Below are 17,180 nucleotides of genomic sequence, written 5' to 3'. Positions count from 1 at the left end.
AGAGGCAGAATTTAAAGCGGCGACGAGAACTAAAAAGAAAAGAAGGTAAGGCACACCGGTCAGACAACAGAAAGGTTGTCCATGCCAGGGTATGTGTTGCCGAACATCATCACTACCAAAGGGTGCCGTAGCCTATGATGATGTTCTAGCAATACCAAGTGACTACTTGATGATGCTCAAGGCTCAGCTTGGGCGATAACATTAGACCCATAGAGTTGCGATGGAATAGCCAAATAATTCATTAGCAGCGTTGTCTTAGAGAGACGGGGGGTGATATCAGTTACGACGGAAAGTTCGAATTGCTTGTTTGGGTAACTGTGCGCATCAGTGTCATATTTGTGGGCCTGGGATCTTCGTGGTCCTGGCGTTCACACACGAAGCGCGTCATAAGCACCAAATAGCGGTCGCACAGAGCAGTTTGCAGCGCTGAAGCGGAGCGGTGGAGCTGGACACGGGTCGATGGGAGTCGGGCAGATGATAGCGGGCGCACAGGGACGCTCGACATGCCGGGCACGCGGGTGTGTTGGAAGCTGGAGTGACGTCTGCCAATGGATTGAGCAAAAAAGTGTGGAGGAAGCGCGGAGCTTGGATCACTTCGCTTGTTGTGGATCAGGCGGGTGTGTCCGGCGTGATGACGACGGGGAGAGCTGACGGGAGCATCGCACAACGAGGCGACAGCGCTCACGGGAAGCGCGAGACATGTGTGCTGTGTCGTGAGCGACGTGTCTTGCCTCGACGGGCGACGAGGACAGTGGTGGATTTTATCGGGCGCAGTCTGAGGCGCCGGGACAGGGCGGCACAGTGAGAGAGGTGGCTGGGAAACCCGCTAGTGCAACTGCCGCGGGCCAATCAGCGCCCGCGTTGCCGGGACAGCAGAGCAGGTTGCCAGCCCTGGAAGCTGCAACGCAGGGAACTGGCGCCGCGTTGCAGCTGCTTTCTCTCGCGCTCTCCCAAGTGTACCGGCTTACGACACGTCCGCGACATCTTCTCGAGAGCTTTCCCCAGACAAGCGCAACCTCCCCTCACTCCTCGCGACAGCGCTGCCAGAGCCCCACCACCAGTGCCGCCGTCGGGCATGCTCCGCACCTCCGCCCTCCACACCTCTGTCGCCAGCACTGCCCTCCCCACCGCCCTCACCACCGCGCCTCCCTCCGCGGTCTCCACTTGCGTTTGAGGCTCCTTTGGCCCTCGCCCTCGCCCTCGCTCACGTTTTGCACCACCGTTACGGCTTTTCTTTGCGCACTCGTTCTGTACATTGGTCCTTGCCGCCTACCACTTGACGCCGATTCCCGACGGCATTGCACATACAAGCAACAAACGACCAGCTTTCATGCTATAGACTGCTTCCGTTTGCGCGCATATACTATCGACACATCCGCCCACCTTCCCATTTGATCCGCGCCATTCGTACACCCGCCTCTTACCAGGAGCCACCACACAGCCTAGGATGTCCACAGACGGGCTTGCGCCTCCGGGCAGCAGCCAGTATTCGTCTGGCACCATGTATGTCGGCGACGGTACTTGGGATTCGGAGAGGAACACTTTTCTGTTACCCAACCTCATGGGCTTGAACTTTGACACCATGCGCTACAACGGTAAGCTATTTCCTGACCCGAACCAACCTTTGCGCGCGACTAACTGGCTTGCAGGCATGGGAAACCGATTCAAGGAGCTGGCAGGTTACAAAACACTCATAATCGGCCATGGAGTTGTCGCCGCAATCACCTTTCTTGCCATCGTCCCCGCCGCTATTTTCATGGCGCGGTTCTATCACCGCAATCCTCGCCTGGCTTTGCGCATGCACATATGGCTGCAGATCTTGACAGTGCTGTTGACGACAGTGGTATTCATACTTGGATGGTTCGCTGTCGGTCCGGAGAGGAGTCTTACCAACCCGCATCATGGAATCGGCTTGGCTGTCTATGTCCTCATTCTTGTACAGGCCATCGGTGGTGGTCTCATCCACCACAGAGAGAAGGGCAGGGAGCGCTTCAAGATTCCCCTGAAGCTGATGGTTAGTTGTTTCTTTCTTTGTCTGCGAAATCGCGGTCGGCTGATACCTGTCAGATGCACCAATGGCTGGGACGCGCAGTTGCCATCCTTGGCTTTGTCCAAATCCCACTTGGTCTTACGCTTTGGGGTTCCCCAAAGGTCCTTTTCGTGCTGTACGCCATTTGGGGATTCGGCCTTCTTATCTGCTACTTTTACCTGTCGTGGAAGAACTTGCCCGTCGGCGCGTTCGATGAAACCGGGACGTACATTTCTGATTACACAGCCGTGACCGATGATAGACAGAGCCACCGAAGTCACCGACGTGGCCTTGGTGCATTAGCTGCTGCTGGTGCTGCAGGGGCCGGACTGGCAGAGATGCGCAGGAGATCGCAGAGCAGAAGACGCTCTGAAGTGACCGAACAGCATACCGTCCTCAGCTCGCGGCCTCCAACATCCCACCGCCGACCTGGCTCCCGCCACGATCATGACGACCATTATCTGGACGAGAAATATTCCGAGCATGATAGCCGTCGTGACCATACGTGGCGCGATCGACTGTTGGGTGCTACTGCGGGTCTTGGTGCGCTCGCGGCCCTCAAAGGTCTTTTCAATCGCAGGAAACGGGAGGAGAGTGTCGTTAGCAGCTACGTGCCTCCGCCCGGAGGAGCAACCTCTGTCACGCAGACGGACTTGAGTAGACTCGAGGAAGGCAGAGCTCCCGCTTCTCCTGGAAACGCCGCAGACCGCTATAGACGCACTCAAGAGAGCGAGGTGGCTGAGGATGCCGCCTTTTCAGGGAGTCCAGTGCGCAGGACTGGCCCCCACACAAGGAGGAGCGGCGATTCTATCGACTCCTGGGACGACCGGGAGAGTTTTGAAAGCATTCGTGATGAGGCACACGGTGATGGCCACGGCGCCCGAAACGGTCTCATGGCACTGGGCCTTGTTGGCTTCCTCAAGCACAAGCTGGGCCAACGGAAAAAGGACAAGGAACAGACGCGGGTGGAGGAGATGCGACAGCAGGATATCGAAAACGAGCGGCTTGCCCGGATGGATAGTAATCGGCGAAGGTATACAGGGGATGGTACGCCTCTGACAACACCTGGCAGGCGGTACTCCGATGGCACCGAAAGCACCTTTGACTTCAGGGGAAACAACCCCGAGCTTTCCCGCCACTCGCTCCCACGCCCTGGTCCGATCACACCCACACGACCCACAATGGGAAGCAGAATCGAGACGGTCGGTGAAGGCACACACCACCTAACGGGCGTACCTCCACCACCGCACGATCCGTTGCCCGTGCCCGCCGGCGGAATGTACGCGGACTCGGATTCAGAGCTCTATGCGGCGCCAAGCAGGCATTCTCACCGCCGTCACTCCAAGCGTGATGCAGCGTTGGCTGGCACTGGCGCTGCAGTAGCCGGAGCAGCAGCATCGCGGCGAGGTCATAGCCGACGACGACCACACAGCAGTGACACTAACCTTACGTCGCCGCCCGTGTCAGTCAAGGTCAAGATGCACAAAGATGGTCGCCACGTCACCCTGCGCCGGCTGGGCGAAGCGGAAGCAGCAGCCGAACGAGAGGCGCGGCGGCGCGAGCGCAAGCGCGCGGGCAGTCTGAGCTCCGTGAGCGGTGACGAGCGCTGGCGGCGCACAGAAATGATGGAGGCACAGCAGGCAGCAGACATGGAGAAGGACAGAAGTCGCTTCTCAGCTACAACCCAAGCCGAGTCAACTGTGCCTTCTCTGCCGGTGATGGATCACCCGCTTTCGCCTGGTCCTCCGCCCGTGCCGAAACACCAATCGTCTCCACAGTCGGCAACGAACCTGCCTCCGCCGCCAGGAACCATGAGCGGGCTTGGCAGCGGATTGGGCAGCGGAGGTGACCCATTCAGCCCGGCTGGCACGGAGCAGAGCAGAGCCGACAGCAATCGGCGGCGGCGCAGGGCGGAGCGGGCACAGGCGAGGCTAGCAAGAGGCGGCGGAACAGGGAGCAGGGTGGAGTTCACCTAGGCGGCGAAGGCGTCATTCCTAACAAAGCTTGGCGTGGAGATTGTTTCTGGGGTGGAGTTCGCCTGACGAACGCCTTGCCCTACAGAGACGTCGAAGGCCGACAGTGGCCAAGACGCTCTCGCAACGATCGCGGTCTTGGGCAGCATCACGGGTGCGCTCAAATGTACGAGCGGAGGAAACAGCTGTTGGACCCGGATCAGGGAGGCCCGGGGCGTAATTGGCAGCAGCATACGAGGGTGGTCTGACTTTTCGATTTGTTTCTTCAATATGCGTACTTCTCGAAGGCATTGGGCGAGCGTGGCGTTGGCGCATGGTCTGCACGTGGAGGTGCTGGAGCTTGTCATGTTGATTCGATACATGGTTCTAATTCCCCAACCAGGCACTCGGGAGCGAGGTGGCCTTGGTTGTAGCTCATGGTTTCTTGCGGAGGCGGGTCAATTTCCTTGTTGGGCGCATGGGGCTGAGGGGTTGTGGCTGGTGGCATCCTGTATAAGTAATCGCGCCGAATCCAACGGTGATTCGCCTTAACGAAGTGGACGTCATCGGCATTGCTACTGTTGTGTAACGAGCGCTGCCCTGTTTCCGCGGACCGTTGGCGAGCGGCGCAGCAGCCAGCAATGCGGGCGTGAGGCTCTGTTGTCGCACACGGCGGCGTCGCTTAAGCGGTATATAGACAGGGGCTGCGTCTGATCTGGACGTGGTGTTGTCTCGCGCGCGTCCTCACCACTGCTCGTCATCAGCCGTTCCACGCGCAACGCACGACCTCGATACCCGCCCATCCTGGCTCCGGCGTTCTCTCGCGCCGTCGCACTCGGGCAGGGCTGGCCGCGAAGCAGCCCGAGCTCTCCTCTGCCTTGGTGTCTCGGGCAGGCCCATTTTCCATCGCGTAAGCGCACGTCCGCGGCAAGTGCTCAACTGACAGCCAGCACACTTCGTTGACCGACTCGTGGAACGCATCCTGCGGCGTGGGCAGATGTCATCAGCGGCGCGAGGCCCAAGGGCGACTATGGCAAGAGTGGCAGACGGGAGACAAGGGGGCTTCACGATGCGGACGGCTCTGGCTGGATTCAGCTTCAGCAAGCGACATGGGCGCTCGGTCTGCTCCGCCGGCTTCCCGCTCTCGAGTCATGGGGCAACATCATCGTCTGCTCCCCGGCGACGGGCCATCAATGCCGCGAGCGGCGAGCACCCGCTTGCCCGGTGCAGGGCGCAAGGCAGGTCAGAAGCGCACCGCAGAAGGGCCTTTTGGGGCGTCTTGCGCGTATATAGAGGGCGCTGCGCTGCTCTCTCGCGCCCACGAACGCCCAGAGGCAAAGGTTGCCTTCTCGTACGCATCATGGCAGCATGACCCCTCCGGACCCAGGAAACGCACCCCCAAGGCGAAAGCGGGCGGCCTGTCCCGGGCCTCGATACGCGCGATTCATTCGGCAGCATATGCCGCAGCCAGGTCAAGCTCGACTGCCCTCTTCCCACTCCTGCGTGCGCGCGCGACACGACATGCGCCCGGCCCGGGCACGCTGGGCTGGCGGGCGAGGCGGCAGTCGGGCAGCGCGCGCTGGGGCGAGGGCGAGGGTGAGAGCAGGGCAGGGCAGGTGTGTGGCGGTGGCCGGCAGGCGCGGGCGCAGCGTGGGCTCTGCGGCGGCCGGCAGGGCGAGAGAGGGCGCTGGCGGACAGCTGGCCGGCAACGCGTTGACGCCATAGTGGGCATGGACATGGACACCGCATGTCGCAGTGTGTCGCGCTCGCACTGACACGCGCTGCTGCCGTCGACAAGTGGGGTCAGCGATCAAATTTTGATATCGCCCTCGGACGCAATTGGGATTGGCGTTGGGAGCCGCCGCCAGGCCCCCACCACGGGCCAGACGCGCGCGCAGAGCTGTCCGGCGGCGTGAAGCGCACGAGGAGGCTTGGGTGCGGCGTGCCTGGGAGTGGGCTGGCGGGCGCCGCCTTGACGCTGCAAGCATCGCCCCTGCTCGCGCTTTCCGCGGCCAAGGGCGCGCGTGCTGTAGCTCGTTCCTGACTTCTGGGCATGTTCGGTTCCAAAGTGCGCTAGTTTAAGGCTGGCCGGCCGCGCTAAGAGGATGTGCAGGACAAGCACAATGAGGTAAGTCGGATGCTGGGTGCGCGTGCAGAACGTCCTGTCGACCAACTTTATTATTTCACGCCGCCCGCCCAAGGCCCATGAGCGCCGCCCGCCAGCCCTCGCAGTCAATGGCAAAGGCTCTCGCCAACCAGTCCACCATGTCCTCCACCCCCTCGAGCACGCCGGTCAAGCGCGCCTGCGACAGGTGAGTGCCCCGCCGCCGCCGCCCACACCCGTCTGACCACAGCAGCTGCCACCGCCGCAAGGTCAAGTGCATTGGCGAAGGCCACAAGCCCTGCAAGAACTGCGTCTCCGCCGGCCTCAACTGCACCTACAATGCCATCCCCCAGAAGAAGGGCCCCAAGGGCAGCCGCGCCAAGGTGCTCTCCGAGCTGCGCGAGACGCAGCGCCAGTCGCAGCTGGCCGCCAGCGGCTTCCCGGACCTCTACAACGCTCACAACATTGCCCTGCAGCGCCAGCCCGGCCTGATGTCTCTGGACCTGATCCACACCTGCGTCGACTTCTTCTTCCAGAACCTCTACCCCTCCCAGCCCATCCTGCACCACCAGCGCATTCAGGAGGCCATCCTCAGCATGGACCAGAACGTCGAGGCCTACTGCATGGTCGCCGCCCTCTGCGCCTACATGCTCATCCAGCCGAACATGTCTCTGCCGCCGAACATCGTGCCGCGGGGTCCAGAAGGCCCGATCCCCAACCTCAACTTCGGTCACGTCTTGCTCGAGGAAGCCGTGCGCGTGAGAAAGAGCTACAACCATGTGGAGAACCCCACCCGCTACTCCGTCATCACCTCATTCTTCTTCTTCAGCAGCTACCAGTGCCTGGACAAGCACAACACCGCATGGTACTACCTGCGCGAGGCGACGACGCACGCCCAGCTGCTGGGCATGCACGACGAGGAGACGTACAAGACCGGCGACTTCATCGAGTCGTCGCGCCGCCGGCGGTTATACTGGCTGCTTTTCATCCAAGAGAGGTCGGTCCCCTTCTCGTGGTGGCCTGGAGAATTCGCCGAAGCTGACCTCTCTGCAGAGCATACGCCCTACACAAGCACCGCCCCATCACGCTCGACGCCACCATTGAAAACCCCACGCAGGACGAGGATCCCACGGAGCGCATGCAGATCTCCGGATTCATCCATCTCATCAACCTCTACAAGCCGTTCGACCACACCTTCATGGGCCTTTGGAACAAGGTCCGCACCGGTTGTCTGCCGTCGTGGCTTGCCCAGATGCAAAATCAGCTCTCGGACGCGCTGCCTGGATATCTCGAAGGCACCGAAGTGCAAGCGGTGGACCTACGCACCTCGCAGCAATGGCTGCGCACGATGGTCTGGCAGCTCGCCATTAGCCACGGCTTCATCTCTTCGATGGCGGCGGACAACACGATGAGCTTCAAGTACCCCATCGAAATCGCGCGGGATCTCATCACGATGTCGAGCCAGTTCTCGCAACAGGCGATGGAGGTGCACGGGGTTGGCCTGGTAAGTGTCTGAAACAGGCGATGCGGCGCCGCTTGCGGATTGAAAAAAATTGCGGCCAGCTAACATGGACATTTCTGACCCTGCAGATTGAGAAACTCTTCGACGTGGCATGTACGCTGACCGACGTCATGGCTTGCGTGCCGATGGAGGCACACTCGTTTGAGCTTGGTCCGCGCGATTACCTCGGGCGCTTTCTAAACCTCATTTCGACGCTTCGCGGCGGCCAGTCGCGCTATCTCGCCCTGCTCCTTCAGAAGATCAACGAGGTGCTACCCAACATGGCAGTGCCCATGCCACGTGGTCTGAGCGCGACATCGACGCCTGCCAACGCACGTCTCGAGGAGCTGTACGAAAGTCCGGCTTCAGCGTCAGCACAGGGGTCACACGTGGGATCGCACGAGCCGACGCCGTTCGAATCCCCGCCACCGATGAGCATGCCTGTGCCAGTTAGACAGGCCAGCCATGGAAACATGCCCTACCCTGACATGCAGGTCTCACCGCCGTTAGTGCCTCAGAGCCAAGGCTTCCCGACATTCTCGACAGCCATGGGGTTTGCGCAGAGTACGACGACAGCACCGCCTCAGGGTGCATACCAGGCGCACCCGCAGCACGGCGGCTTCCCCGGCTGACGAACCACAATCGACGCGCGAGTCAAGATACACACGAGGTGTGTGTCAGGACGGTATTCAAGCCTCGCACTACCTTGTCTTGGTTTCCTTTTCCATTGTGATGAGCGGCCAGGGTCTGGCGGCCTTGCCGCGAATCATACGGGGAAGCCTCCGCCGCCGCACCGAGATTGCCCGAATTCGAGCGTTGGGCAAGGAGCCCCGGCAAGTGAGCGGCATCCCGATCTGGACCTCCGTGAGCAACGCATCACGACCGCGGTTCGAGGGAATTTGCCACGCCGCCGTATGCATCGTCTTCCCTTCGTTGCGTTTCTGTTAGTTGCTTTTTGCTCTTGTTGCTTTCCGCAAGCGTGGCGTTGGCTTGGAGTGCGGTTTCAAGGAAAAAGGTTTACGGATAGCGAATCAGGGTTCTTCCTCCCGCGGCGACGGTACGCCGTTTCGCTTAGGTTTTCATCACGTTGACGCTAGCGCCGCATCATGGGATTTTAGGGTACCGTATTTTTCAGGCATGTCAAGACAGGACGGATTGCGGGATAGTGTGTCGGATATGGGAAAATGGGCTACATGGATGGGAGAACGACGTTCTTGGGTGTCGGGATGTGCAAGAAATAAGGGACGCATGTGAGGGAATCTTCATCTACCGGAAAGCACAAAAAAAATGGAAGCCAGACTTTTGTTGCGACAACCGCTCTTTCCTCGTCCTTAGCACCGCCGCACGTCTTGGAGGACCAGAATGCCGACCCGCCATTTGTCTTACGAGTTACATACGACACATGCATCTTCCGATCACTCATCCTTCCTCCGCACGTGGGCGCGAAAGTATCCGAGCCAGGGGGTTTGCTGCGAGTGTTCAGGGTTAGCCCTGGTCGATCACGAACGAGAGCGCAATACGTTTGGCTGTGCATAGGGCGGTAACGGGCTGACAGCCACGACAGTTACGGCTACCGCCAAGAGGGGGGACACCGCTATCTTTTGGCTTTTGCGCGTTTCATCATAATCATCGTCATAAGCATCATCGCCCCCTAGCCGCTCACGCACGCGGCCGCACCAACTCTTGTTACGCTTATTATGCTCCCAAGACTTTAGGGTTGTGCTTACCCACGCGGCTGACGATTGCCGGCGGCAGTCTGGTCTATTATCGTCGCTGATGCCCGGGCAGAACTCTGGTCAATGGGTACTTGGTGACCCCGCTCAGCTGGACGGGAGACTTGACAGAGAAACTGGAAAAGGAGGGCATTGGAGACGGGTGTACGGCGAGACTGAAGAAGACAAGGGCAACATTCTAAGGACGCAGGACTAATTGACAGGACCAAAGAACATCCATACACAACGCCTCCTCTGGCTTTTGCGTCTCCGTTTCCTGTCATCGAAACGGGAAGGAATCCTTATCGGCCGTTCTTTTACTTGGTTCACTACCACCACCACTACCTACTTCCCAAGCTACGGAAACGCCCCGATCCTGCTTCCCCGCTTCCCGGTCTCCGCAACATCGTTGCTCTATAGCACGACGGGCCGCCGTTTCGCCCACACCCGTCATAAAAGACCGCCACCTAGCTCACGCGGCAGTCACAGAGAGCCAAAGATTTCCGGACTAAATGAGCAGAGTCCCCATTCATCCCCCTCGGTGGATGCATATGGTGCACGGCAAAAAGATGAGCCCCACACCGGAGTTTGGTTGATGGATGGATGCGGGCGTTACGACGACGACAGCTATGGCTAACGATGGCGGCGGCGGCGGCGGCGGGAAGGAACCCATTAGATGGTCAGGAAGGAGGGGGTGTGAGGGGGCGTTGGCAAGGACGAAAGGAGGATGAGGTACAATTACGATTCCATCGGACGCACGGACCCGGACTCGCCCAATTCACCTACCTACTACGTACCTAGTGAGCAAAATCGCGTGGTGTGCTGTTCACGAGGCTGCAATCAAGGTGAAAGCGAGAGAGAAGGCAAAACGGAAAGGAAAAAAAAATAGGGAAAGGACAACGACTGGATTGGAGACCTCACCGAGACTCGGACGACACACAAATTCATTTCACGATAAATTGCGCAGCACACCCTGCAGGTCCCCGCTCTGCCTAGTTTCGTCCCCCCTGACGTAGGCTCACACTAAGAAGGGGCGGCAGTGCGGTGTGTGGCGCGTTCTAGGCATTCTGGAATGTGCGCAGCCACCATGGAAGAATCGGGGCGAGGCTGAAGGAGACTGCATGGAAGAACGGGGGATTTCCGTGTGGGCTGCAAGGCAGCGAAAAGGTGGGAATAGGGTGGGAATAGCTTGGCAATAGCTGCGCTGGCCGTTTCGAAGGGGGGTGCCGCGCCACAAAGCCAAGCAGGGTGGTGCTATGACATCGCGGGACGAACCACGAGTTGCCTATCGAGATATGCGCCCGCGCGCGTGCGCATGGTCCGGGGGAGTTACACCGTAGATACATCGAGATGCCAAGGATCAGGGCCGGGGGTTGTGCGAAGAAAGACGAGGCGGGCTGAAGCTTGAGATGCTGCACCGGCTCGGACCTGGCCCGAGGCGCATTGTGCTACTACACGGAGGCGCAGGAAGGGGGTCGGCTGGCAGCGCAGCACAACGCACAGATTCTTTACCATCGTCCCGCCCTGATGCCTGCACTGCGTTTGGCTGAGGATTTGCTTGCTGCCGGCCACTACTGAGGCACTATTAGCTACGCACGCACCTCCCCAGAGGCCAATGCGCCTCATCCACTCCAGTCCGTCGTCCCACCCGGATGTGGCAACTTTTGAGGATTCGACCAGAGCACGCGAGGCCCGGGACACCGACGACACCACGGCGGCCGGGAAGAAAGCGGATAACTCGAGCGCTGCATCATCTAGCGCATGTACAAGGCGAAGCGAGAATTGCTGGCGCCAGGCGCGGTTAGGGCCCCACGGGACGAGCAGCAGCAGCATGCCCACATGGCATTTGCTGGCATTGCATGGTTCCACTGGCATGGATGGGCCACGGCCGAGGGACGTTTGGGCGGATGGTCCCTCGCCTTGTCCGTCTTGCCTCGTTTTTCTCGCATATTGGACAATAGGCAATTTCCCCCTTCATCCTACACCAGCATGCTCTGGGAGATGCGGGATTCGCAGGCCATGACTCGACGCATGCCGGATCCCGGACTGCCTTCGATTAATGACCATGTTGCTCGCATGGTGCGCACGCGGGTTCTGCATGGATTCAGATGCACGGTTACGACAGGGCTCGGTGACAATGGGCAATTGCGAGCTCCGTACTGACTAGCGAAGCTCAAACTCCTGGCCTACTCTCGCTTGAGGGCCTTGTTCCGGGCAGCTGCAGGACGGTATACATTATTGTTGCGCGTGTGACGAGAGGAGCTTGGGCGCACAGTCCGCTAGCGTGCGTCGGTGTTGCTATTACCTCAGGTTCGGCAACGCGTGCAGATCTACTCCAAACCATCGCCAGAGTCGCTGGCGTTAGCTCGCACGCGGTTTGGTGTTAAGCAAATGCGGATTGTCGTCAAGCGACCGGCGCGCGGCGGCAGCGGCCGCATGGAAAAGTGCGGGCAAGGCGCAGTCGGGGCAGCTGCTGTTTGCGGACGCTTGAGGGTCTGAGCAGACGGAAGTGACGACGACCGGACTACGGCAGGCCAATGGACATGCCAACGGACGGGCGATCGCACGGAGCCGCTGGCTCTGGATTGGCGGCGACCGAGGCCAAACGACGGCTAGACAGCGTTGTTGCGGATCCGCAGTGTCTTAGATGTGAAGAAGACGCGGGAAGGCGCTGGGTGAAGCAAGCGCGGCTGCTGCTGTGAGATGCGGAAGGTGGGGTAAGCACAGGCGCGCTCACTTTCTTCAGCCCACAGCCCTCGCTTCCAACGCGCCTTGGCCTTGGGCAGAACCATCACCACCACGCCCAAGCCCCGTGACGCGGATACGGCGGTGAAGCCGACGTGTTGTGTCGATGCCATGCTGCCTGACGCATGCGCGACAGACCACTTTCTACGGCGAAGCACTGACCGGTCACGCAGTGGGGTGTGCCGCACCACTGCCAGCAGGACGCCAGCCCCGAGCAACAGCACGGGAAGGTGTTGCGATGCCAACAAACGCTTTGCTAAGGGCGGCATGGATGGCCCTGGTACCATCCACCACCCTCCGCTCGTCAACTCGACGCTCACCGGCAAACTGCGTAAGGCCAGGGTCCAACCGCGCACCCACCGCACTGCAGCCCCACGCTTCACCAACGCCCTATTGCAAAGCCCACCTCATCAGATCCTTCCGCGACCCAGATGCGCGACACCAGACGGCTCACGGCCCCAGTGCTGTCGGCGCTGACGTACAGGAGCAGCATGGCCGAATCCAGCAGCCCAAGGGGATCGACCGGAATGGTTCGCAATGATCCGTCGACGGCGCCCTTATCGCTCGCATCAAGTTCGGGCGTTGCATCATGTAAAGAGCTCCAGCTCCAGCTCCAGCTTGCAGCGCAGCAGAAGGCGAGAGTCAAGCAACGCTCGATCGGATCGGGGCGGCGGTTGGGCGTGGCGACGGGGAGAAGGACGACAAACAGCCTGACGACGCAGTTCCATCCACCGTTGAGCGTGACCGGCCCCATCCCCACCCCGGCCGAGCCTTGCTGGGAGGGCCTGCCAGTCGGTTTCGGGCGCAGGTGGCCGTGCGCGCCAGCGGAACCACAGCGCGGTGGTGGGTGGGTCACTGGCCAGGCGGGCTCGCCTCCACTTTCGTCTCGTCTCGTCCCTTGCGCTCAGCTGCAGCTGGGCGTGCGCCGCGCGCACGATCCAGATTCTCGAAGCCGGCAGAAGGCGGCGCGCGGTTGGTTCTCTGGCGGGCGGCGCGCTAGCTGCGCATCATCCTCTCTGCCCGGGCGCGGAGTCTGCGACCGTTTCGAGGCCGACTTCCGCGCGCGGCGCCTGCCTGGTGTCCGGCGGCTCGTTGGCGCAAACTGTTTGACTTGCTTCTCCCACGTGCGTTTCGCGTGCCGTTTAAACTTTGTTCTGCGTCCCCTTGTCGCATCTCTTGCCACGCGGGCGGCGTATGCCAGGGCGCTGACAGGCTGACAGGCTGCGTGGCAGCGCGCAAGAACGAGGCTGGAGTCGCTGCGCCCGCCTGGCCCGTGTGCGCTGCGAGCGGCGTTTAGCGGGTGAGCTCTGCACGGCGCCAGTTTGCGCGCGATCGTCGCCTGACAGGATGTTTGTGTGGAGTCTGGAGGAGCACTGACGGACGCAGGGCAGCGCCCCACTCGGCCTTCCTGCGCGCTGGCTGGCCTGCTGCCCCAGCGCGGTGACGTTTGTCGCAGCCGCGCGACTCATGACCCTCGCAGCTCCTGCGTCTAATGATACCCGCCCCTCGTGCCAGCAGCAAGGAAGGAGCGTCATGTCAGCGGCTCGTCTGATGAGGCGAGGACGGGACGGGCTGCAACGTGAGCGAGTGCGCAATTGACGCGCAGAAGCGTGCCACAAGGGCTGAGGCAACTCATCAGCACGGCTAATTAAGGTTTGCCTGCGTCTAGAATCGAATCTGTCATAGCAATACCGCGTACCGCCAAAAGACAAGGGCAAAAAGCAAACCCCGTCTGCGGCCGGCAAGGGGCATCTCTTTCCACGGGCCCCGCCCGCCACTTGCGGTACAGTTCAGGGATCAGGAGCAGGGGTTCTGTATTACATACCGTTCCTTTTTTCTGACCCGCCACTAATGGGAAACATCGTGATGCTCTCCGTCATACGTAGGCGCGGACATCGAGATCTGTATTTCGTATTGCGGCTCCCATCCGTTGGTCTAGCTGTGCAATTGGTCACTGTTTCTTTTTCTTCAGCATTTATCCTGTCACATTCTTGGCTTTCTCTTATTAAATGGGCCAGCAACGCATGTGCGGCCCCGCTCCGCATGCCACTGTTCCATCTGCACGCGCACGAGGACCTAATCGACGCAGGGGCAGAAACTGTTTCGTTGAAACAATGCAAGCCAGTGACGGCAACCGCCAGTCCGCGGAGCGAAAGCCCACCACAGAGAGGCAATACTACCATGGCCAAGGAATGGGAGAAAGAGAATGTGATGAGAGCAAAGGCCGCTTTTGCCCGCCCATGGGGCTGCCGATACCGCAGTCGTGCATGATGGATGCTCCCGCTCTGCCGCTCAACGGAAACGGCACGGCAGACGGGGTTCGGCTTTCATCGTCGGCATGCAGACAACGTGGCCGGTAGATTCCATCTCACCTGCATTGTCAGATTTTCGATGATGATTCCGATCCAGTTTTGTCAGCGCTACCTACTCGCCACCTTTTTCCGCGTAGCAACAAGATCCTATTCCCCCCCTTTCTGCTAACATTTGATCCTCGGGAGATGCTAGAGGGCTTGTCTTAGTGCCTATGCTTCGTCATTGAACTATCAGCCCTAAGAGTTAAACGGTCGATTGCCCTAGCCGGCGGTTCGGGACTTTCTCGCTTTCGCTATGTGGGACCGGTTCGCTCTCGCGCCGTCGAGCACGAATCGGGGGTGGCCTTTTTGGCGCCAGGCCGTCATAAGGCGGAGCGTTCTTTCCAGGACGCACGCTCCTGGAGCTCGACCGACGGTCGAGCTTACCCTGTGGCTGTGGCCGGCGATTTTAGCTTGTCTGCCGTTATCAATGGTAAGGAAATGAGGAGCCAACCACAGCCGACTCTGCTGTGGCGGTACGCAGTATAGCAATAACATCCCTGCACTAGACTACATGCGTCGTCCACGTAAACGTCTTCGTGAGTGTGCTGTTCCATCCGTCGACAACGAGCTAGATCAACTCGGAGCCATTCCGCGAGGTGCGTGAACCCACAGACTTAGGGTACATGCCGTAGCGGCTAGGATAGACCCGGAGTCAGACTAAGCGCCTGATGAGTATTCCAACGTCATGGCGGATCACTATTGTAATCGATCACGCAAGTACACAATGAAAGGCGACCGCTAGCGCAGGGCGGGCTCGCCTGGCGGTGTTGTACACAGCTTCTTATTACCTGCAATTCTGTCCACCGACTGTCGTCAACTTTCCCTCAACCTCCGCGGTTCCTCCCGTGTGAGACAATTCTTAGCGCTCTCATCTACTGTGTTAATATACCCAGACAAATGAAGGGGGCTTGTGCAGTACCTTCCGTGTGCCTGTGCGTTAATCTATTCTGCAGGTTGTCGACATGGTAGCTCTTCATTCTTTTGTAGCAGGCGCAGCGCCAAATGACAACCGGAGTGGATATTTGGAAGTCTGGGCGCCAGGGCGGGTACGGATGGGGCGGGAGGCGGTAAGCGGCAGCAAAGCCGAGCGTGGCACCCCTTCCAACCCGTTCTCCCATTGGGCTTTGTGGTCGGAACATACCCATGATCTCGAGAGCTTCTTTCTTGGCCTCGTGCGTGGCCGCGGTCATCTTGTGGAGCTTTTGCTTTTGCTTTTTTGCACCATTCTTCTAGCGACGTTCTAGCGTCCCGATATTCGACATAAGCTTGTCCTAACTCGAAACAAGAGGGTTTCCTGATGAGATGGAGATTTGTGCTACAACGACACGCTCTCCGATAAGGTCTCAGGACGGGCTGGGATCCTGCCTGCCCTCACAAGATTGACCACGTCTCGTGCGTAGCGTTAGCGGATAGCTACGTCGTTGGCATGAAAGAGGGGGACGAAAATTTCAAGAAACAAGGTTATGGGCATGGATCATGCCGGGCACTTGCGACTCAGCGCGCCTGGTCGATTTGGCGGTCGATCTCGCGGAAAACGATACGCGGAAGCTAATGGTCAGCTAACCACACAAGAGCGGAGCGGGGAGCTTGTGGAGCGATGGAGCTGCGGCAGGGTTCCTGACTCTTGTGTAAGCGTGCCATTGTGTCATTCTTCTGGCAGTTGCTTAGCCTTCTTCCGGAGAGATGGCTTGGAAAGCTGCATCTACCCTGGCCCTAACTGCTCGCTCTCTCGTTTTCTTGCCGCCTCGGGTTAGTCGCGAGAGATCCTTGCAGACCGTCTGCTCTCTCGTGTGCGCATCTCTGTTGATGGTCACGCTCGTACGCGTGAGATAATGCATCCTGTGTACGCGTAGTCGCCCATGTTAACTGTTTCACTTGACTCTGTGGCATGGCGTTCCAGACTCCCCAGGATGAAGCAGAAACGTCTCATCATGGATACGAGACTGCTTGCACTCACCAGACGCACCTCCAGCCATCGCGATTGTCAGCCTCAATCGACGATTCCGGGCAGCTACGCAACGACCGCCAACACCACCGATCACCTACACGCGTTCCATATTATTACCACTGCTATCCCAACCGCAACACCAACAAGTTGCGCGGACCGGCGCGCGCCATCAATAACGCCCACGCCAACGCGCCTCGTCGCGGCCTGTGCCTCTATCTCCCGCCTTGACCTGACGCAGCGGCCCCCCAGCCATCGCGCGATAGCGCCCTGTTGTTTAGTCTGAGGGACGCCTTAGCGCTTTAGCTTGATCGGTCATCGTCGCTAGCGCCCTTCCTTCGTTGGCCTCTCTCCGTCGAGCGGATAATTGTTTTCGCTGCAGATATCGAGGGAATGAGGGGGAAATGGTAAGCAGCAAGTCGAGGGGCACATGGCGCAGCATGGTGCGGGATGGGCGGACGCCAGAGGGTTTGTTGCGTCAATGCTCTAAAAACGTGAGGAGACCTGGGGTTCAGCTCAGTTTCATCAACCTAGCGGGCAAGAAGAAGCGACAGGTGGGGTAAGCAGCACGAAATGATGTTCAATTTCCTGATGAGGATGTGCCAAAGGGGAGATAACAGAGGGACGGAGGGGCTAATCGTTGCGAGACAAGGGTCCACTAAGGAGAGAAATGATGAGGTTCCCCATCACCACCAACCGGCTAAAGGCTTACTACAAGATGAGACAGCTATTGTGGATTCGGCTGCTTTGGCAAGCGAGCGCTCCGTCCGCGAACCCAGCACGAACCATCGTGTCCGTGTTCTGAAGAAGGTTAAACTTCGCCGCTTCTTCCCGCACG

At 59.6% G+C, this 17,180-nt stretch overlaps 2 protein-coding genes across 2 annotated transcripts; both read left to right on the top strand.

The window, feature by feature from the left end:
* Positions 1–1,447: 1,447 nt before the first annotated feature.
* Positions 1,448–2,402, top strand: SLS55_000380 (uncharacterized protein; the record flags this gene model as incomplete). Its single annotated transcript, XM_066771891.1, has 4 exons — positions 1,448–1,595; positions 1,650–2,014; positions 2,068–2,255; positions 2,351–2,402. 4 exons carry the CDS (start codon positions 1,448–1,450, stop codon positions 2,400–2,402), a joined length of 753 nt encoding a protein of 250 aa, XP_066637170.1.
* A 3,784-nt stretch (positions 2,403–6,186) lies between these two features.
* SLS55_000379 (uncharacterized protein) lies at positions 6,187–8,218 on the top strand (the record flags this gene model as incomplete). The annotated part of the gene is made up of 4 exons (XM_066771890.1): positions 6,187–6,293; positions 6,339–7,082; positions 7,139–7,589; positions 7,676–8,218. 4 exons carry the CDS (start codon positions 6,187–6,189, stop codon positions 8,216–8,218), a joined length of 1,845 nt encoding a protein of 614 aa, XP_066637169.1.
* Between the last annotated feature and the right edge of the window lie 8,962 nt (positions 8,219–17,180).

This window comes from Diplodia seriata (genome assembly GCF_021436955.1).
Source record: "Diplodia seriata strain FDS-637 chromosome Unknown scaffold_1, whole genome shotgun sequence".
Lineage (NCBI taxonomy): Eukaryota > Fungi > Ascomycota > Dothideomycetes > Botryosphaeriales > Botryosphaeriaceae > Diplodia > Diplodia seriata.
This window is presented reverse-complemented; position numbering and strand designations above follow the sequence as displayed.